At 42.0% G+C, this 23243-nt stretch overlaps 1 protein-coding gene across 7 annotated transcripts in view; it reads left to right on the forward strand.

Moving 5' to 3' along the window:
- LOC126469704 (coiled-coil domain-containing protein 177) overlaps positions 1–23243 on the forward strand; it is a 304381-nt gene that overhangs the window by 268565 nt on the left and 12573 nt on the right. For all 7 annotated transcript variants that reach the window (XM_050096880.1, XM_050096881.1, XM_050096884.1 and 4 more), the window contains 3 exons: positions 1494–1675; positions 7140–7352; positions 8354–8509. In XM_050096880.1, the coding sequence (XP_049952837.1) occupies positions 1494–1675; positions 7140–7352; positions 8354–8509 (551 nt within the window). The remainder of the gene's footprint in view (positions 1–1493; positions 1676–7139; positions 7353–8353; positions 8510–23243) is intronic.

A 23243-nucleotide genomic window follows, 5' to 3' on the forward strand; every position in this document is an offset into this window, starting at 1 on the left:
ACCACATACACTGAAGAGCCAAAGAAACTGGTACACTTGCCCAATATCGTGTAAGGCCCCTGCAAGCACGCAGAAGTGCCACAACACAACATGGCATGGATTCGACTAATGTCTGGAATACTGTTGGAAGGAAATGACACCACGAATCCTGCAGGGCTGTCCATAAATCTGTAAGAGTATGAGGAGGTGGAGATCTCTCCTGAACATCACGTTGCAAAGCATCCCAGATAGTCCCAATAAAGTTCATGTCTGCGAAGTGTAGTGGCCAGCAAAAGTGTTTAAACTCAGAAGAGTGTTCCTGGAACCTCTCTGTAGCAATTCTGGATGTGTAGGGTGTCGCATTGTCCTGCTGGAGTGTCCCAAGTCCATCAGAATGCGCAATGGACATGAATGGATGCTGATGATGAGACAGGATGCTTACATACATGTGCCCTATCAGAGTCACATCTACAGGTATCAGGGGTCCCATATGACTCCAATTGCACACACCCCTCACCCTTACAGAGCCTCCACCAGCTTGAAAAGTCCCCTGCTTACATGCAGGGTCCATGGATTCATGAGGTTGTCTCCATACCCTTACACATCCCTCTCCTCGATACAATTTGAAGTTCTGTTGAATGGTTTGCATGCTGACACTTGTTGATGGCCAAGCATTGAAATCTGCAGCAATTTTCAGAAGGGTTGCACTTCTGTCACATTGAATGATTCTCTTCAGCCATCGTTGGTCCTGTTCTAGCAGGATCCTTTTCTGGCCACAGCGATGTCGGAGATTTGATGTTTTACCGGATTCCTGATACTCATGGTATACTCATGAAATGGTCATATGGAAAAATCCCCACTTCGGCACAACCTCGGAGATGCTGTGTCCCATCACTTGTGGGCCAACTATAAGGCCACGTTCAAACTCACTTAAATCTTGATAACCTGCCATTGTAGCAGCAGTAACTGATGTAACAACTGCACCAGACACTTGTTGTCTTATATAGGTTTTGCTGACCGCAGCACTGTATTCTGCCTGTGTACACATCTCTGTTTTTTTTTTTTTTTTTAAATACCTGGGACCAAACTGCTGAGGTCATTGGTCCCACTCTGTATTTGAATATACATGCCTATACCAGTTTCTTTGCCACTTCAGTGTACAGAAAGCATGTAGTAGAATACATGTGCAGACTGTAGCTATCAAAGCACCTAAAGATTGATTGCATGATATTTGTGCCATTTGACTGTACAACTTCTTTATTTCATATTACTATCATGGCTATGGCCTTAAGCCTTAAATGATTATGGCCTTAACCCTTGAGTGAATAAATAGAAGAGTTGAAAAGATTATCACCTATAGACTGTTACTTGTGTTCCACAAACTTATTATGTGATAGAAAATGAAATTATTTGTAACTGAATGCAAAATTTGTGTGTCTTTTCAATTTAAAAAATGAAAGAAAAATAAACACTTGTTTTAGAATATGTTTTTAAATCTCTCTTTGTGTGTCTAGAGAGTGGCAAGTGCAAATAGAGTTGAGGAACTGCGGCACCAGGAGAGGTGGCAACAAGTGCGTGAAGAAACAGAAGCTGCTTTGAGAGAATTACGCCAGCACTGTCGTGCACGTGAACAGAGAGCTCAAGAGAAATATGATAAGATGTTACAAGAAAGAGATCGTCAGATAAAGGGACAAAGGTATGAAACTTTTTTTTTTCTTTCTTTCTTTCATCATGAATTATGTATTTTAAGATGAAAACTGAATATATACTTAAAGCTGCATCTCTTAGAGTGATTATCTTACCATTCCCCACTCAATATTACTTTCATATAGTGCATGTGATATTGCTTATTGATGGTTCTATGCAGATGCTAACTGCCATAGGAAAGAGGATTTGTTTTAAGCATACAAAGTAAGCTGTGCCATTAGCATATAGCCTTTCAAAATGTGGTTTAATGGTAGGCCTCTCTGTGGTAGCCACATTTTGCATGTTACACATCTCCTTTGCACAGAGGCAAATGCCAAGTTGTCTGACAGATTATCAACATTAGCTGCCTTTAGATATGAGAAGCTTGATATTTCACTCTGGCAGGTAGTTAGTGTCACTAATCTTCTAATTAGTCCCAGTGTGTCTTTAAGCCAAACCACTTGGTTGAACAGGAAATAATGCTTTCATTTCTAGCATTACACAACATATTTTGTGCATGTCAGGGAAATCAGCTGGACTTGCTGCGAGTTCACTATTACCATAAACTGTGGTTAAGTTCATTGACAGAGAAATTGTATGTGTTGTATGAGGGTGATGATGGTGATTGAGCCCTGCATCAAGAAAGATGGATCAGGTCCCACCAATACTAATATGTACAATTATCCTGCCTCATTTATTTTTAGTAAAAGACTTCTGCTACTGTGTTTTTTACTTCTTTGTTGATTTTCTACACTTTATTTTATTGTTATAACATTTACCAGAAACATTACTACTCACATAATAAATCTAAATTACAATAAAAATTGCAAGTTCTATATTTTTGCCATAGTTCTTATTTCACAAATTTCTGAATTTAATTGGTGGGTTCTTCACGGATGCAGTTGGGACAAAGGAAGGTCGCATGCTCAGAGAGACAGAAGCACTGACTGCAGGCTTTGCATTGAGAGTTGATCTCTTTGTCTTTTTTGTGGCCACATGCCTCACACTTTGGACTCTTCTTCACTTTTTTACCAGAGGAAGAATCACATCTTGGCTGCAGAACTAGGAACAAAGACCTTGAGGGACTGCTGCAGAAGAAACTTGGATGCCTCCTGCCACTTGTGGAGTTAACATTTAATAAGGTTAAGGGCAAGGATTTTTAGGAATTGTGGATGTGTCAAGGCTACCCCATGCAAGTTACAGAACTAGATCATTTGTGCATTGATTTCAGCTATGTTGAGGAGCCTTAAGAAGATCCAGAGTCACCCTCTTCTGCAGGTTCAGCTCACATCAAAAGTGCAACACAGCTGATGGATAGTGTCGACACCACACCACCTTTGGTCTTACTGTAGTGGGTAATTACCTCAGGCTCCTTCTTGTCCCTAGTCAATTTGTTAATATGATCATCACAGAGAAAGTTGGAGAGAAGAATCACAACCATCTTCTTTTTGGAATGTAGGACACGTGGATAATCCTGTTACTGAACGCAAAGATGCTGCTGCAGACTGGGTAGCCAGTGGTCTCAGTGAATTCCTTAGATAGGTCCTTTTTGTTTCTCCAGATTGCTCCAACCAGGATAATACTGTGCTTGTGTAGGAGTGCAATCACCAGTGGCATGCTGGTGTAATAGTTGCCTGTTGTTAGGTGTCATCCTGATATGAAAATCTTGGTTATGAGCCATTCAACCACATTAGCTGGGGAGTTCCTTCTGGAAAGCAATCTCAGGTTCCTTCCCGATGTACTGATGTACACCTCCATACTGGAGGTGTATATGCTCCAGTAGAAGTGAAGACACAAGTAAAAATGTGTTTTTCCAGCCCCTGGTGTATAGGCTGTCCTCCACAACAGGCATGTTGTGTGGGACAATATTAGCCTGCCAAATAAGCTTGCTTTGCTGGGCAGCCTACACATCAGTGGCAAGAAATGGTTTTCCAGGCCCCACATGTAGGTTGCTGTTTATGACAGATGTGCTGTGTTGGAGTAGTGTCTGCCTGCTTTATCAACTGGCTTTGCATGGCGACCTTTACATCAGGGGAAAATCAATGATTTTCAAACCCTTGAGGTGTAGTCTGCCATGCATGACAGTCTTGTTATGGGAATTGTATCATCCTGCTTTATTGAATTGTACTGCAGGAGCCACAAGTGCCAATGATCATGGCTGGGGACAGGTTGACATTGAGAGAGCAGGGAATGGACAGAGGGAGGAAGTGAACAGAAAGAGGGGAGGAGGGGGAGATGCATGAGGCAGATGGAAGAAGTAAAAGGGTGGTGGACAGATGGAAAAGGAAGAGGAGGTGGTGGAAATGGAAAGGCTGAGGGGGAGGAGAATATGGTCAGAGGGAGGAAATGGATAAAGAGAGGCAAGGAGGAGATGAAGAGACAGAGAGAGTGGGAAGAAGGTTATAGACAGATAGAGATTGGGGGGGGGGGGGGGGGAGGGGTGGTGATGTGGACAGATGGGAAGATCAAGAGGAAGAGGTGGACACAGATAGGGAGATGTGGTTTTTCACTGCTGCTATGCCAGTCATGAGTGACAGATGCTTTTTATACCTGTACTACTCTTACCATTATATATTATTACAATTTCACATGTAAATAACAGTTGTTTTATACCTGGGCTACTGTTGTGTGTGTGTGTGTGTGTGTGTGTGTGTGTGTGTGTGTGTGTGTGTGTGTGTGTGTGTGCGCGTGTGTGCGCGTGTGTGCGTGCGCGTCTGTGTGCATGTCTGTGTGTGCGAGCGCGCACGTGCACGCGCTTGTGTATGTGCGTGCCTGTGTGTCTGTCATCAGTTTTCGAACATGCCTGTGAGAACAGTGCATAAAATTCTACAAAACATGTTGCATTGATATCCACACAAAGGTACCCCTACTATGGAGTTGCTTCATGCTGACCTGCCAGTAAGCCAAACATTTGCTCTGGAGTTTCTTGCTCACACGGAAATAGACAGTGAATGGCCATGGGATTTTCTGTGGACAGACAATGCCCATTTCTGTCCCCAAGAACATGATAATACACAGAATATGGGCAACAGAAAATCCGCTAGCTCATCAACTAGTACCGTTTCACTCTGGTGTGGGTTAACAGTATTGTTTATTGTAGGGCCATATTTTTTTGAGGAAATGGGTACTGTGGGTCCTGTTATCTGTACCATCACTGGAAAATGCTGCGAGAGTCTTTTTCAGACAAGCATCATTTCAATCCTTCAACAGTGTGGATGTGTGGGTAAGATAATTTTTATGCGAGATGGCGGTCCCCTGTGCATTGCACAACCAGTGAAGCAGCTGCTGCAAAGGTATTTTTGAAATGGTAGAATTATTAGCTTTCATTTCCCCATGGCCTGGCCATACAGATCACCTGATATTAAACTGTGTGACTTCTGACTGTGGCATTTTATGAAAGATGCTGTGTTCAGGGCTCCGATTACAAACGTAACTAAATTGAATGCATGAAATGCACAAAGCATACTGAACGTGACCCCTGAGAAAGTCTGATCTGTTGTGGAATATGCCGCTTCTCGATTTCAACATGTGGCAGAAAACAGTGGATGGCATACTGAATATGTCTTGTGTCAATCTCATGAAAATTAAAAATCAGTTTAACTGCTGCTTTTTATGTGGTTTTTGGCCTCAGGACAACTGCAAACCAATTTTTCCCATCTGATCTTGTATGACCTTGCAGTGGTGGATGTGGTAAACTATCTAACAGTGCCACAAATTTGTTCAGTCATGTACATTGCACAGTACAAGTGGTTTAATGTGCAACCCACACCATACCCATCCTATTGCTATTAATCTGTCATTTGTAGCCGAACTTATTTAAGTTATGATGCATGCAGTGCCATCTAATGGGAAAATTTCTGTTAAATTCTTGTTTTCCGCAATGTTTCCTGCTTCTTCAATAATATTCCATTCAAATTGGATGTCATTCTGTGGAGCAGTTCCTTTTTTACAGTGTTTTGAAACTGGAACTTTAATTATAATCACCCTTATATGAGTCAGGCCAGTACATAAGTCAGAGCAGATGAGAGAGGTATCCCAGGGTTCATCTGTTGCGAGAGAAATCCCACACACATCAGACCCTTGTCAATCCAGTTAAGGGCAAAGAGAGTTACAGCGTAAAGAATGCCTTCTAGCCAGGATATTTGTTATCATAAAAGTAAGACGGCTAAAAAATGTAATGGATACAAGTTGGATTGGCAATAATAAAATAAGGTTAGAGAACCTACAATCTGTTATAGTCAAACTGTTAAAGAGGGCAACAGTACCCACTATTTGCCAGAGTGGTAACCCTAAAATAGAAAATAGGGTGCAGCAGAAAAATGGGCTAACAACATCTAATCACATTTAAAACTGATTAAAAGAGAAATGACCAAGTCAGGTGGCAAAATAAGTAGGGTCGGGGATCCCCCCAGACCCAGCATGCAGTAGGAAATGCCCCAGTGCCAACCACATTGCCCCTTCCCTGGAAGTGCTTTAAAACATTATAGCTGAGAATGCAAACAACTTTCATGGAGAAAACTGAGAACAATTCACCAAATGATTTGGAGCCCTTTCTTCCACAAATTTATTATTATTATTATTATTATTATTATTATTATTTCTTTCTTTTCTCAGACGTTATGTCTGGTCAAAAATGGAAAGTGACGCGGACCTTGATCAAGCGTGACTTCCTTTTAACTGTACGGTATATGTTATATTGCATTTAGGAACTTTCGGGTAATTGAACATGTATCAATAATTATGGATTTCTGTAGTTGTATATATAAGTTTGGATGTAGCTGTATTGCATTCATGTACTGGTGGATATTGTGTGGTATAATTGGTATAATGTCAACTTTACCCTGAATTATTATTATTATTATTTTCATTTTGAGACAAAAAATTCAGCAGATCTCCAAAATCTAGAACGGAATCTTATCTTTTATTGTGGTATATGACTTACTTTCTAGCAATATATTACAACTGTACTTCCAGGAAAATGCATTAAACTGTTATGCAACACACTTCTTATATTGTTACAACATTAACTGCTTTGGAAACTACATGTAATCATCACAACTTACAAGACAAGTTGTTACAAACTTTTCTTTGTCAAGTGACTGGTGAACTTGCTAACTGTGATCACACACACTGCAAGTATTGACTAGGCATCAGATTGTTGCTGTGTATTTAATCTCTCGTGTAATAACAGAGATATTATACCCTGTGCTAGCATCTGTACTGTCTTCTTGATCACATGTGGTATGAACTATCTGTAGTGTTTTACATACAGTGTTATTGTACCATATACTGTGTACATATTATAACAATTTCTAATTTGTCCCGCATCATGTTAAGGTTTATGCATTAAAATAAATTAGTTAGCAGACTTAAAAAAATGAAAATAATGGAATAAATCAACATTTTATGATCATTTTTGTTCCTCTGATTATCTTTAAGAATTGCAAAATGAAAATAGTCTTTTTCTTTTACAGTTTAGAAAGAGCTATAAAATTCCAACAAGTTCGTCAGTTGCACGATGACTTGGAACGTGGATTTGAAAAGTGGCAGAAACAAGTGAAGACACTGCAGTGTGAAGCAACTCAAAAGGCTGAACACAGGGCAACAAGACAAGTTGAGAGCAAGAGACAGCGGGTTGAAACAGAGAATCGTGCTAGGCAGCGCCATCACACACGACTCATGGAAAGGTACCAATTGACTGAAAGAATAGATGAATATGTTATATAATTACTATTTAAATATTACACAAAAAAAGACACACACAGATTTTAGTTACTGTCATTTCTTTAGTTCAGGAATTTGTTGAGAGGCTGCTGTTTCTTGTTATTACCAAGTGAAGAGGTGTAATGGTTCAGATTAACCACTAGCTTCACATTTGAGAGGAGCCGTGTTCAAATCTCCATCTGACCAGATGTAGGTTTTCTGTGGTTGCCTACAATTAATTTTGGCAATTTCTTCCCACACCCTTGCACAATCTGAGTTTCTGCTCTGTCTCTATGACCTTCTTGTCAGTGGGACATTTAACTCTACTTGTGCTTTACTTTTTGTTTTGTGTTATTAATTTTAGAACACTCATATTTTTTTCTGGATTTGATGTTCCTGTAGGTGAATATATTTTGGACTTAACATACATCTGTTCCTCTCATTAGCATTGAGAAAAGAGGATGGTGTTAATTTTATTAAACATCTAAATAGACCAAGTCTTTTGTTATTACCACACACATATTTTATACTAGTGCTATATGAAATTAAGTAATTGATAAGAAATCAAATTATTATTATTGTTGTTATTATTGAAAATCTTTGCTGTGCTTTGTCCTGCCTCTCCCATTATGTGTCTGAAGCTGTATTAAAACCAAAGGCTGGGACTGCAAGCAATACTGGCTGTGCTTAGTCAGAATTCACATGCAAAAAATAAAACTAGATAAGATCATATTGAACATAACTGTATTAAGTTCCCTGGATTTGGAATTTGACCATTTATGACTGAAATCCATTTAACTTTTATTCCTATGGCTTTTTAACACAGCTCCATCATTTGCTATTTCTTATAGCTACATTAGAGTTCCTATTCTCAAAAACCATAGCTTCAAACTTTGATTAAAATGATTAATTTATTTATTGCCTTGTTCTACTGATAATGTCATTTATCTACAGTCGTATTATTATTTTTATTATTATTTTACAGAATTAACCGTGAGGATGAAGCAAGAATACAGTACATACGTGAAGTAATAGCCCGAAAGGAAGCAAAAATGAAACAGATGGCTGAGGAACGTGATCTGGCTATCAGAGAATCCAGGCGTCAGGCTCAGGCTACAGCAGATTTAAGGGAGCATTTACGGTAACTGTGTCCCAATATTCAATTTGAATGACTTTATATAATGTGTTTTGCCATGCAAGGTACACAAGAAATGGTGCTCTAATACCTTTAAAAGGATACTCATATCACTGTGCAGTACTTGCAGTATACACTTTCTGATTGAAAGTATCTAGACACTTTAATGTAATTCAGAACTGACCACCATAGTTGAGTCAGAGGAGAAAGATCCTTGACAGTTCCAATGGGCTGGGAGTGGCCGTTTTGTAGGCCTGCATCAACCAGGGATGTAACACAATTTTGTAAATGTCTCTCTTTTAATGCATCATTACTGCCGGAGCTCTGTAGACAGCTATTGTTTTTGCATGCAGCCATTTGCAGTTTACAACAGAAAGCTGGCAACAGTGCTGCCAGCTGTCAGCAATTGTCTTCTTAGGCAATCTTAGGTGGATCCACCAGTACAATGGAATAACTGGTCAGTCAGGAAAGCTCAGTGACTTTGAATGTGGACTAGTCATTGGATTCACCTGAGTAACATATCCATTAGGGGCATTTGAACCCTTGTAAATCTGCATAAATTAAGTGTTGGTGATAAGATTGTTAAGTGACACTCTTCCACTCTCTCGCCCATTGTTAACAGTTATTCTTCTTCTTCTTCTTCTTCTACCTCTTTTTTGTTTAGTGTGTTTGGACAGGGTAAAAAAATTGAAACATATTTTCTTCTTCACTTCCCTTATGCTATCAAGCATTGGTGTAGCCTTGCTCTATACATTTCAGCCATTCCACTTTATTCTCATACTATCTCTTCATTTCCATAATTGTTTTTCCACACCTTTGTTCCAGTTTCTCAACCCTGTCCTCCCACATGATGCAGTGGTCATCTTCCTTATCCAGCTCCTCCCTGTATACGTATTTCAAGTACTTGTTTAGCTTTTCCATCCTTTTGCATTCTCATAACATGCCCATACCATCTCAACTGATGCTCCTCAACCACCACACTAATTACTTTTTTCTGCCCAGCCTTTTCTCATATTTTTTTCATTTATAACTCTGTCTTTTCCATTCTTCCCTACTGCTTTCCTTATGAACTTAATTTCTGTATCAGTAATCCTACTTAGGTGTTTCTCTTGTAGTGCCAAACTCTCCATACCATATGCTGCAATTGGCACCATAATTGCTTTGTAAGTTTGCATTTTAGTTTTCATACCTATCTGTTTGTTCCATAATTTGTGTTAGTCATCCGATAGTACACTGAGAGACTGCTTTCTTAGTTCTGTTTAGCACTTCTTGTTCTATTCTTTTATCACTACTTAGTAAATACTGGGCTATGACATAATATTTCCCCCTACAGGAGCGTGCAGTAAGAATATTACATAAAGTTGATTACTGAATGCCTTGCAGAGGACTCTTGAGATACTTAGTGGCTCTTACGTTTACACTCCAATACATATACTTCACAATGGTATTTATTGTTAATAACAGGATAAAATTTATAATTAACACCCATAATACTAGATGGATTGTAAATAGGACTCAGTATTTACAGTTGTGAATAACTGTTTTCTTTGAAAAACTACCACTGCAAGTAAATACTAAACTACCAATAGAAGATAAGCAGTAGCACTTTATTATAATTGAGGAAGCATAAGCTTTTTCCAATGTAGCCACTTTCTTTCTTCTACAAATTTTCTTTCTACACTTTGATTGTCTTTTATTAAAGTGCCTCTTTACTTATTCCACAAAACAAAAGGTTCTGTGTGATGGGACCTATGGAGGAGAGTGAATGTATCAGGGTTGATCAAAAAGTTTCTATTCAAAGGCCATACATTCCAAAATTAGCATGCCAGTCAGATAAAGACAGCGTGAGCCAATAGTGCGGCCGACACACCAGGTTGAAGATACTCATTTGGTAAAACACTGTGTCCTATTGCATGAAGAAGTCCATAAATGCCTGCTGTGCATCCTCATCCAACAGAAATCATCAAACCTTCTAGGCTTTATTTGAGGGACCAAAGGTGTGATAATCACGTGGGGAGAGATCAGGTCTATAATGCAGGTGATGAAGTTTCTCCCACTTGAGTTGGCATAACTTCTGTATTGTGATATTTGCGATATGCATTATCATGAAGCAGCAGCACCCATTTTCAAAGTTTTCCTGGATGTTTCACCTTATTTTGCATGCCATACTCTCCAGTATTGCACAGTACCATTCCCCACTGATGGAGACGCCAGATTCCTTGAAATCAATAAGCAGTGGGCCCTGATAATTAAAGAACAGAGTGAGTATCACTTTTACAGCAGATGGCTAGCTCTTGAATTTCTTGGGACAAGGCAACAATGGATAACACCAATGCTTTGTCGATGCTTTCCACTCCAGTTCCCAGTAGTGGCACCACTGCAACAATGGACTCAAGAAATGTGCCTTAAACATTGAAATGCCTCAGATGCTTCAGGCAAACAGCCATCTATTTGGTTTTTGTCAGGCATTCAACACTCAGGGTCTCCACTGGATGCAGACCTTATGGTAGCTTAACTCTTGCTGGATAATGTGTTGACACTACCAAAGCTGATGTTGAGATTCTTTGCACTGCACCGAATGGTTATGCACTGGTCTGCCCCAGTCCCATCATCAACCACATGCTTGTTGTTGTCTGTAACAGGTGAGGCTTGTCTCCCCCCCCCCCCCTCCCCCTCAGATATTGACTGGTGTCTTGTGTCAAACTGCAACGAGCATGGAACTTGGTACACCATTCCACAGTGGTGGTTTTTGACAGACATGCTGCCCCATACACGGTCTTCATTATCCAGTGAATGCCTATCGATGTTTGTCCTTTGACACCCAAGAAAAGAATAACAGCAGGCTGGTTCTGTTTGGACACATTTGGTAATAATGTCACCATATTTCATGTTTCTGTATTTACTGCATGCACACCAGAAATATACAAAAGCCACACTAATCCCTGCCCTACTTGTTGGCGCTATATACCTGTATCACAGTTGCGCTACATTGCACATATGCTGCAGCAACCCTCTCAAATAGAAACGTTTTTATTGCCCCTCACATTGTAAGTTAAATAAACTGGCAATATTGGAAATAATAATTATAAGGCAATTATTGATGTGCTAAAATAAGATAGACACCTAGAAATTAAGCAGTAATGTTGAAATACACTACTTGACAAAAAAGAAGCACCCAGAAATTGAGGAGGAAATGAAATGAAACTTCACGGGTTGAGAGGGTATGTATGGTTATTTCAGTGATCACAATATCGAGTTAAAAGCTTTGCAGTATGACCCAACTTATGATAACATTGCTCCCACTCTGGCCTGGACACTTGCACTGATTCAGTTGGGAAATGTGTCATCAAGCCATTGTATTATCTCCTGAGGCAAGCTGGCTCACAACTGTTGTGACTGGTCCTTGATTTCCTGGATACTGGCAGTGAGACGGAGTTGCAATCTGAACTGGTCCCATAGATGTTCTATTGGAGACAGATCTGGGCATCTTGCTGGCCGCAGGAGTACCTCAGCATCATGCAGACAGTTTGTAGAGACACATGACATATGTGGATGAGCATTATCCTGTTGGAAAATGACACCATGATATTGTCGTATGAGAGGTAGATATAAGGACACAGATTGGGCTTCCCAGTAATAGCACCACTCCAAACACAGCCATTTGTGTAGTGACATAGACGGCAGTCTACACATGGGATGGTAATTCTCTAGTCTAGCTGCTGCTGGTCTCTGACCGATGGTGAGAGATGACATAGAATGTTGCAGGGAGTCCATTATTTGTTCTCAGACACCAGACACAGATCTGAAGTGGTTACTATGTGCCCAATGCACAATACTGTGATCCTCCCATATGGTAGTCAAATGTGGTGAACCAGAATCTTGACAATGAGTACGCCTGCCCTCATGTTCCATGCAGGCTAACACTGGGCCACTGCCACATCTGAATGCCCCAAAAATCTGAGTATTGCACAATTTGACCAGCTGGCTAAACTCTGTCAGTTGTTGATAACTCACACTCACTTGACACACTGTACCTCCATGTCCTTCAGAGTGATAATTCAATGTTTGCACTCCTTATATACTCACACCCCTTATATACTCTACCAAGCTTGGTAACAACACTAAACATGAGAAGCACTAATTCTACCTGTCACAGAGAATTGCAACTCTTTGCATAATTGCCATTGGTGTCTATGCATATCAAGTTATATTGGCATATGCCCATGTGTTCTGGGTGCATCAAAGAGAGAAGAGGAATAATATTCAGTATTCTGTGGTTTCTATATCTATCTCATTTAGCAGTTTGTAGATCTCTGTGTAAATTTGAGTTGGTGGTTGTTGTAACTTGCCGATCTTTCAAAGAGCCGCCGCGCAGTTACCTGCATCCTTTACATGCGGCACTGTCTGCCAGCCATGCAGCAGCAGCGCCACCTAAGCGGCCAGCCAGCCAGTGGCCACTAGACTCGGACTCAGATATGATTTGACTGTTAAAGTGAACACACGTCTTACTCTGTTTACTTGATCTGTGACTTTCATGTATTGCGTCTTCCTCAAAATTTATTTGTTCAACTTGAAGTTATAACAATTGGCGACGAGGATGGGAGTTTTCTTTTCCATCATTGACCCACATGTTTCCATGGCTACTTTAGAGCAACTATTGCAAGGTCTCATAGAACAGAAAATGCTTCTCACAAATGTGATTTGTGATTTCGTCGCAGCATCAAACACGGGGCGTCTCTCGTCTTTGTCTCTACCTACTTTTACTCCTTACGACGAGACGATGGAAGACTGGTCTGATTACGAAAAATATCTTCGACAGCACTTCTTGGCATTTCATGTCGCGGTCGAACAAACATGTAAGTCTCTGTTCCTTTCATGGATTTCACCTCAAATGTATCGGTTGTTGTCGCAATTAGCTCCTTTGAAAGATCCTGCATCTTTGTCCTTTGCTGAAATGTGCTCACTTTTGTCCGTCTATTTTCAAAAGCAAACACATGTGGTAGCCTCTCATGTTGCCTTTTATCATTGTCAAAAACAACTGAATCAATCCTATCGCACTTAGACTGCTGAACTTCACGGCCTCAATAGAAAGTGTCAATTTGTTACTGAAGTTCACAAAAAATCCTACATCGATTCCATGGTACGGGATGCTATTATCCGATCGGCGCCCGACAAAGAAGTTAGGCAACATGCCCTTCAGTTGGCAAATCCGACTCTAGATGAAGTCCTATCCATTGCTCAGTCTTTTGAAATTTCTCGCGCCGCTGGAGCGCAAATAGAGACATGCGGTGACGTCGGGCAAATACAACCTCTGTACGATGTTGAGGAAGCATGTGGCGTGTCCCCGCTGGCCGACGTGGCCGCAGTACGCTCCCAAGTGCAGCCTCGGCCTAACCATAAACAAACCTCTATGAAACTGCAGCAAAACCCACAACAACTTCCTTCAGGTCCGCGGTGTTTTATGAAACATTCACGAGAAGATTGTCCACAACGTTGGGTCGTGTGTCACAAATGCAAAAAAAAGGGTCATGTGTCATCCATTTGCAAATCCAACCGCATACATGATGTTCATGAACATGACGCTGATTGTGATTCTGTGTTGTCTGTCAATTGTACTTCTTCCCTTTCAGGGAAGTTATTCCTCACTGTCCAAATACTTGGTCGAGATGTTCGCATGCAGGTGGACACTGGTTCTGCTGCCACTATCATCAATTCTCAGACGTATCTTCAGTTGGGTTCTCCAATCCTGCCACATGTCACTAAGCAATTACGGACTTACAATAAGCAGAAGATTTCTCTATTGGGACAATTTGATGCTGAGGTATCTTACAAATCTGTCGTTCGCACTGTTCCCATATTTGTGGTCGACCATAGTAATGCGGAGAATCTTTTTGGTTTCGATGCCTTTCGTGTTTTTGGGCTCTCCATAGATGACTCTGTCAATATCGTCTCTGATGCTATTCCTTATGCTCAATTGGATTCCTTGTCGATGACATTTTCATCCCTTTTTTTCTCCTGGGTTAGGCCATGCAAACGACTTTGAAGCTCGTATCATGCTCAAACCCACTGCTCGGCCTAAGTTTATTCAGGCTTGGCCCGTTCCTGTGGCCCTTCGTGATCAGGTCAAACAGGAGCTGGATCGTCTCACTGCTTCAGGGGTCTTGCTTCCTGTCACTTCCAGTGAGTGGTCCTCTTCTGTCGTTATTGTTGCTAAGCCAAATGGTGATATTCGTCTCTGTGGTGATTTCAAAGCCACTGTAAATGCTCAATGCCTTATCAACACTTACCCTATGCCTCAACCTGAAGAATTGTTCGCTAAACTTGCTGGAGGCCAGTATTTTTCTCAACTGACCTGTCAGAAGCTTATCATCAACTTCCTCTCGACACTGCTTCCCGGCAGTTTCTGGTCCTTAACACGCCTTTTGGCCTCTATCAATACCAATGATTGCCATTCGGGGTTGCCAGCACCCCTCCTCTCTTTCAGCCATTCTTGGAACAATTATTGCTCACTGTCCCTGGGTGTATAAATTACCAGGACGACATTGTTGTCACTGGCTCCACCTCTGACAAACATCTTCAAAATCTCCGCACACTTTTTCATGTCTTACAGACTGCCGGTCTTAAGTGTAATCTTCAGAAATCAACATTTTTTCAGGCATCTATCACGTACTTGGGGTTTCAACTCTCCCTGGGTCACATGGGATTAGCCGAGCGGTCTTAGGTGCTGCAGTCATGGATTGTGCGGCTGGTCCCGTCGGAGGTTCGAGTCCTCCCTCGGGCATGGGTGTGTGTGTTTGTGCTTAGGATAATTTAGGTTAAGTAGTGTGTAAGCTTAGGGACTGATGACCTTAGCAGTTAAGTCCCATAAGATTTCACACACATTTAACTCTCCCCGGATGGTATTCATCTGCTTCAGCAAACTGTCGCTGTGATCGGTGCCCTTCCTCACCCTACATCTGTTAAGGAACTGCAGGCCTTCTTGGGGAAAATAGCATACTATCACAAGTTTTTACTGTCTGCTGCTTTGGTGGCTCAGCCGTTGCATCGCCTAATGCATAAAAACGTGCCTTTTCACTGGTCCGCGTCATGCGATGCTGCTTTCAAGAAATTGAAGACTATGCTGAAACAGGCCCTGTGCCTGGCTCCTTATCGACCTGGCCAACATCTTGTTCTTGCCACGGATGCCTCTCAATAAGGGGTCGGTGCAGTCCTTGCGCACCGTTTTTCTGATGGTTCTGAACAACCCATTGCTTATGCCTCCGAAATGCTCACGGATGCCCAACAAAAGTATTCTCAAATTGAAAAAGAAGCTTTGGCCATTATTTATGCTCTTCATAAGTTTGGTGTTTTTCTCTATGGATCCAAATTTCATCTTGTTATGGATCACAAAGCACTTGTTTCCTTGTTTCATCCATCAACATCACTTCCCGACAAAGCTGCACACCGCCTCCAGCTTTGGGCTCTTTACTTGTCTCGTTTCAATTATGAGATTCATTTCCGGCCGACGGCTCAACATGCGAATGCTGATGCACTGTCTTGCCTTCCCATGGGTCCTGATCTGGCATTCGATAGGTACGAACTTTTGTGTTTCCACCTGGATGTTGCTGAGCACCGGGTTGTGGACGGGTTCCCCATCACAGGGGACTGGCTGGCGGCTGCTACGGGTTCTGACCCTACCCTCTTCCAGGATTTATGCTGTATTCAGAAGGATTGGCCAGATCGTCTGTCTGCTAAGACTTCTGATCCGTTGCGGAACTACTACGCTTTGCATTACCGCCTCACGGCTAGGGATGGTGTTATCCTACTTTCCACCAAAAATGCTTCGCTGCGTGTTGTGGTACCTGCGTCTTTGCATGCTTCGGTCTTGCGCCTCCTTCACCAAGGGCACTGGGGTGTCTCTCGCACAAAATCTCTGGCGCGCCGTCATGTGTACTGGCCCGGCATCGACTCTGAAATCGCACACATGGTCGCTGCCTGCGGCCCTTGTGCGTCACAGACCGCCACCCCGAAGTCATCTTTGTCACCGTGGCCTTCGCCTGAGCAGCCCTGGGAGCGTATTCATGCTGACTTCGCGGGACCTTTTTTAGGTACTTATTGGCTTCTCGTTATTGACACTTACTCTGAATTTCCTTTCATTGTCCACCACGGCAACCACCAATGCTCTAGCTCGCATTTTCTCTTTGGAAGGCCTTCCCTCTACTCTTATTACTGATAATGGTCCACAATTTGCCTCTTCTGATTTTGGGGATTTTTGTGCCTGTCACGGCGTCTTGCATGTCACAGCCCCTCCGTTCCATCCACAGTCAAACGGTGAGGCTGAACGACCGGTCCGTACATTTAAGGCTCAGATGAGGAAACTCCTGACTTCTTCTGCTGCTGATGATGATGCGGTTCTCCAATTTCTGGCTTACCGTTTCACCCCCATGGACGACCACAGCCCGGCTGAGTTCTTACATGGCCGACAGCCCCGCACGCTACTTCATCTTCTGCGGCCTTCCACCTCACGGCCGTAAATGCCTTCGCTTGGCCGGTTCACTGACGCCGACCTTGTATGGGTACGGGGATATGGCAGGTGGCCAAAATGGAGTCCTGGCCGCATCTTACGACACCATGGCCAAAGCCTGTATGAAATCCAGATGGACACGGGTGTTGCAGTGCGTCATTCGGACCAGCTTCAGCCTCGTGTGCCAGTAACGCCTGTTCTGGATGCCACTACACCACCTTCGGCTCTACCTGACACTCGGGATACTGGAATCTCTCATTACTCACAATGCAGTCCTCTCACCATCATATCAGTGCCAGCACAAGAACATTCACCACGAGGAGACGTTCCCATGCAGGAACCAGATGACCATCATCTGTCGGAGCAAATCTACTCGCCTCCTTCTCCTACAGATGCAGACACATCGCCCATGTCTCCTGTTATAACAACCGGACTTGCTGCAATGGGCAGATTGGTGCACGGGGCCCTAGCAGATTCGACCCCCACGTCTCCTGTCATCTCGACCCGTTATCATTGGGGACACTTCCGTCCTTATGGGAAGCCTCCTCCTCGAGACTTTACGGCCAGTCAAACAAAACCTATGGACGTTAGTAATCTACAGGCCACCTCCATCAAGACCTGTGCAAAAACTTCAAAGGGGGGAAAAGTGTCGTGACTCGCCGATCTTTCAAAGTGCCACCGCGCAGTTACCCATGTCCTTCACATGCAGCGCTGTCTGCCAGCCATGCAGCAGCAGCACCACCTAAGCGGCCAGCCAGCCAGCGGCTGCTAGACTCGGACTCAGTTATGATTTGACTGTTTAAGTGTACACACGTCTTAGTCTGCTTACTTGATCTGTGGCTTTCATGTATTGCGTCTTCCTTGAAATATAACAGTGGTCATGATGGAAACTTGGCTCTTTACCCACTGTTGAATAGGTCACTAAAATAATTATTCACTTTGCAGTTCAGAAGTGAATTATTAACATGTTTTGGGCTCTGCACATCCTCAGAAATATCTGCCAAGGAATGATGAAGTCATAACCTCAATTGTAAGTGAATTAATTTAGAAAAGGTGTCACATAAAGTACAGGAGTAGACACGTCAAAATAAGAACAAAATCTTCATACAGAGTATGGGAGTCATATGTGTCAGCCATCAGTACCAGAACTCAGCTGATGGGAGAATGGCATTACAAAGCTTAACTGATAACATTTTACACCAGGTGGCATGCTGGTATAGGACAGTGGTACTCTACTGTGACCATGGAAATAGTTGAACCACCTTATATTAAAACTAAAAATAATAAAAGAAAAAATTTAATTGTAAATGTAAAAATACGATAAGATCATAATGTATATAACAATGCATACAGTATACAATAAACAGATTTACAAAAAACAGCTGACAGAAGCTGTCACCAGGTGGTAAGACCGAGCTGAGAAATATAATTTGTGTAAAACCCTTGTCAAAGCCCTTACACTGTGGCAGGTTTTCTGATATGGCCCGTGCAGCTTTAGCTCATAAATTTATATATCTACTTTGACCCTACAACATGAGGATTTGTAAATAAAAATAGTAATGCCCATTGTCCACAGATTTCTCTATTCTGTTTTAAGGTAGCTAAGTTTGTTTTACTATATTTTATATATGTAAATTTCTTTTCACACACTCCAATTCACTGAAGTCTCTGTAATAAGGAACAGTATTGCATTTATATTTGAACTAACTGAGGTGTGTATTTATTCCAATTCTATTAGTCCATCTCCTCCTTCCCCCTTACCCTGTCCATCTCATCCATCCCCTCTCCATCCATATCCTTCTCTCCTCTCTGTCTAACTCCTCCATCTCCCAATCGCTGTCCATCTCCTCCTGCCCCTCTTTCTGTCCATCTGCTGCTCCCCTCAGTCCATCTCTTCCTGCTTCCTCTATCTCCACCTCAGCCCCTTTATCGCATCCTACACCTCTCTCTGTTCATCAAATCCTCCCCTTCTCTCTGTCCATCTACTCCGCCCTTTCTCTGTCCATTTCCCCCTCCCCATCTCTCTGTCCATCTCCTCCTTCCCCCTTTCTGTCTGTCAATATCTTGCTCTCCCCTTCTCTCTCCACATTATCACCACCACCCACTAATAGGAGTTTACTGCTTCCTACGCCCACAGTGTTTCATTCTAGATAGTAAGTCGCGTGTGTACCAAATTTAGTTGAAATTGATCCAGGGGTTTAGGAGTTCTTTACCTGTGGCTTTTCCCGCATATGCATATGTTTCACTTCACATATATTTGTACACATGTTTCACCTGTATCTCTAGCGAAGTTTGCCATGCAGTTTTGTTTTCACACAACTCAATATTTATGATATATTTCTTGAATTATGTGTAGGTACATTCATTAGCATATTTGGATACTTTCTGCGAAATGTGTTGAGAATATAGTTAGTCGCAAAGAAGTAATAAATTTAAAAATAGTTTCTGATGTGGCAGTTTTTCACATATCTCAGTGTTTATGACATCATGTCTTCTGAACTAGGATTTGTACAATGAGATAATTTTGCAGGCACTTTCAGTGCAGTATGTGAAAACGGTCTACAAAATATGTCATGAATACATAATAAATTAAAATGTCATGCCTGGTGCAGCAGTTTCACTGAATGAACAGCAAAAACATAGTAAGTGATAAACTTTTTTTTTGTGTGGTGGGGGGTGTGGACAGTGAGAAAAGGTTTAGTATAGGTTTGAAATTATGTGTAAAGTTTGTTGCCAATCACTAAGTGCTCCATTCTCAAATATTGCATGAATAAAATTTGGGTCTTTTGTCTTTCACACCCAAACCCACCCCTTTGATAGGAAAGTGATTCTTACCACCACAGTGATTCTTTCCTGACAGTAAGTGATATGTGTACACAGTTTGTTTGGAATCAGTCAGGTGGTTTAGGAGGAGATGTGGAACATACATACATACATGCATACATACACTACGTGATCAAAAGCATCCGGACACCCACAAAAACATACGTTTTTCATATTAGGTGCATTGTGCTGCCACCTGCTGCCAGGTCTCCATATCAGCGACCTTAGTAGTCATTAGACATCGTGAGAGAGCAGAACTGGGTGCTCCATGGAACTCATGGACTTTGAACGTGGTCAGGTGATTGGGTACCACTTGTGTCGTTTCCACTCTTCTAAACATCCCTAGGTCCACTGTTTCCAATGTGAGAGTGAAGTGGAAATGTGAAGGGACACATACAGCACAAAAGTGTACTGGCTGACCTCGACTGTTGACTGACAGAGACTGCCGACAGTTGAAGAGGGTCATAATGTGTAATAGGCAGACATCTATTCAGACCATCACACAGTAATTGCATATTGTATCAGGATCCACTGCAGATACTATGACACTTAGGTGGGAGGTGAGAAAACTTAAATTTCATGGTCAAGCGGCTGCTCACAAGCCACACATCATGGCGGTCAGTGCCAAACAACGCCTCGCTTGGTGTAAGGAGCGTAAACATTGGACAATTGAACAGTGGAAAAACGTTGTGTGTAGTGATGAATCATGGTACACAATGTGGCGATCCGATGGCAGGGTGTGGGTATGGCGAATGCCCGGTGAACATCATCTGCCAGTGTGTGTAGTGCCAACAGTAAAATTCGGAGGCAGTGGTGTTATGGTGTGGTCGTGTTTTTCATGGAGGGGGCTTGCACCCCTTGTTGTTTTGCATGGTACTATCATAGCACAGGCCTACATTGATGTTATAAGCACCTTCTTCCTCCCTACTGTTGACGAGCAATTCTGGGATAGCGATTGCAACTTTCTACACGGTCAAGCACCTGTTCATAATGCACGGCCTGTGGTGGAGTGGTTACATGACAATACCATCCCTGCAATGGACACCTGCAGAGAGTCCTGACCTGACTCCTATAGAACACCTTTGGGATGTTTTGGAACGCCGACTTCATGCCAGGCCTCACTGGCCAACATCAATACCTCTCCTCAGTACAGCACTCTGTGAAGAATGGGCTGCCATTCCCCAAGAAACCTTCCAGCACTTGATTGAATGTATGCCTGTGAGAGTGGAAGCTTTCATCAAGGCTAAGGGAGGGCCAACACCATATTGAATTCCAGCATTACTGATGGAGGGTACCATGAACTTGTAAGTCATTTTCAGCCAGGTGTCCAGATACTTTTGATCACATAGTGTACATACCCTCCCCCCATGAACCATAGACCTTGCCGTTGGTGGGGAGGCTTGCGTGCCTCAGCGATACAGATAGCCGTACCGTAGGTGCAATCACAATGGAGGGGTATCTGTTGAGAGGCCAGGCAAATTTAAAACAGGAAATGGATAGGTTAAAGTTGGATGTAGTGGGAATTAATGAAGTTCAGTGGCAGGAGGAACAAGACTTTTGGTCAGTGAATACAGGGTTATAAATACAAAATCAAATAGGAGTAATGCAGGAGTAGGTTTAATAATGAATAAAACAATAGGAATGTGGGTAAGCTACTACAAACAGCACAGCGACTGCATTGTTGTGGCCAAGACAGACACCAAGCCCACGTCTATGACAGTAGTACAAGTCTATATGCCAACTAGCTCTGCAGATGACGAAGAAATTGAAGAAATGTATGATGAGATAAAAGAAATTATTCAGATAGTGAAGGGAGACGAAAATTTAATAGTTATGGGTGACTGGAATTCGATAGTAGGAAAAGGAAGAGAAGGAAATGTAGTAGGTGAATATGGATTGGGGGTAAGAAATGAAAGAGGAAGCCGCCTTGTAGAATTTTGCACAGAGCATAAGTTAATCATAGCTAACTCTTGGTTCAAGAATCATAAAAGAAGGTTGTATACATGGAAGAATCCTGGAGATACTAAAAGGTATGAGATAGATTATATAATGATAAGACAGAGATTTAGGAACCAGGTTTTAAACTGTAAGACATTTCCAGGGGCAGATGTGGACTCTGACCACAATCTATTGGTTATGAACTGTAGATTAAAACTGAAGAAACTGCAAAAAGGTGGGAATTTAAGGAGATGGGACCTGGATAAACTGACTAAACCAGAGGTTGTACAGAGTTTCAGGGACAGCATAAGGGAACAATTGACAAGCTTGGGGGAAAGAAATACAGTAGAAGAAGAATGGGTAGCTTTGAGGGATGAAGTAGTGAAGGCAGCAGAGGTTCAAGTAGGTAAAAAGACGAGGGCTAGTAGAAATCCTTGGGTAACAGAAGAAATATTGAATTTAATTGATGAAAGGAGAAAATATAAAAATGCAGTAAATGAAGCAGGCAGAAAGGAATACAAACGTCTCAAAAATGAGATCGACAGAAAGTGCAAAATGGCTAAGCAGGCATGGCTAGAGAACAAATGTAAGGATGTAGAGGCTTATCTCACTAGGGGTAAGATAGATACTGCCTACAGGGAAATTAAGGAGACCTTTGGAGAAAAGAGAACCACTTGTATGAATATCAAGAGATCAGATGGAAACCCAGTTCTAAGCAAAGAAGGGAAAGCAGAAAGGTGGAAGGAGTATATAGAGGTTCTATACAAGGGCGATGTACTTGAGGACAATATTATGGAAATGGAAGAAGATGTAGATGAAGATGAAATGGGAGATATGATACTGCGTGAAGAGTTTGATAGAGCACTGAAAGACCTAAGTCAAAACAAGGCCCATAGACATCATTCCAGTAGAACTACTGACAGCCTTGGGAGAGCCAGTCCTGACAAAACTCTACCATCTGGTGAGCAAAATGTATGATACAGGTGAAATACCCTCAGACTTCAAGAAGAATATAATAATTCCAATCCCAAAGAAAGCAGATGTTGACAGATGTGAAAATTACCGAACTATCAGTTTAATAAGTCACGGCTGCAAAATACTAACGCAAATTCTTTATAGACGAATGGAAAATCTGGTAGAAGCCGACCTCGGGTAAGGTCAGTTTGGATTCCGTAGAAATATGGAAACACGTGAGGAAATAGTGACCCTACGACTTATTTAGAAGCTAGATTAAGAGACTTAGAGAAAGCTTTTGACAATGCTGACTGGAATACTCTCTTCCAAATTCTGAAGGTGGCAGTGGTAAAATACAGGGAACGAAAGGCTAATTACAATTTGTACAGAAACCATGTGGCAGTTATAAGATTCGAGGGACATGAAAGGGAAGCAATGGTTGGGAAGGGAGTGAAACAGGGTTGTAGCCTCTCCCCGGTGTTGTTCAATCTGTATATTGAGCAAGCAGTAAAGGAAACGAAA

The sequence above is a fragment of the Schistocerca serialis genome, chromosome 3, assembly GCF_023864345.2.
Source record: "Schistocerca serialis cubense isolate TAMUIC-IGC-003099 chromosome 3, iqSchSeri2.2, whole genome shotgun sequence".
NCBI classification, from domain to species: domain Eukaryota; kingdom Metazoa; phylum Arthropoda; class Insecta; order Orthoptera; family Acrididae; genus Schistocerca; species Schistocerca serialis.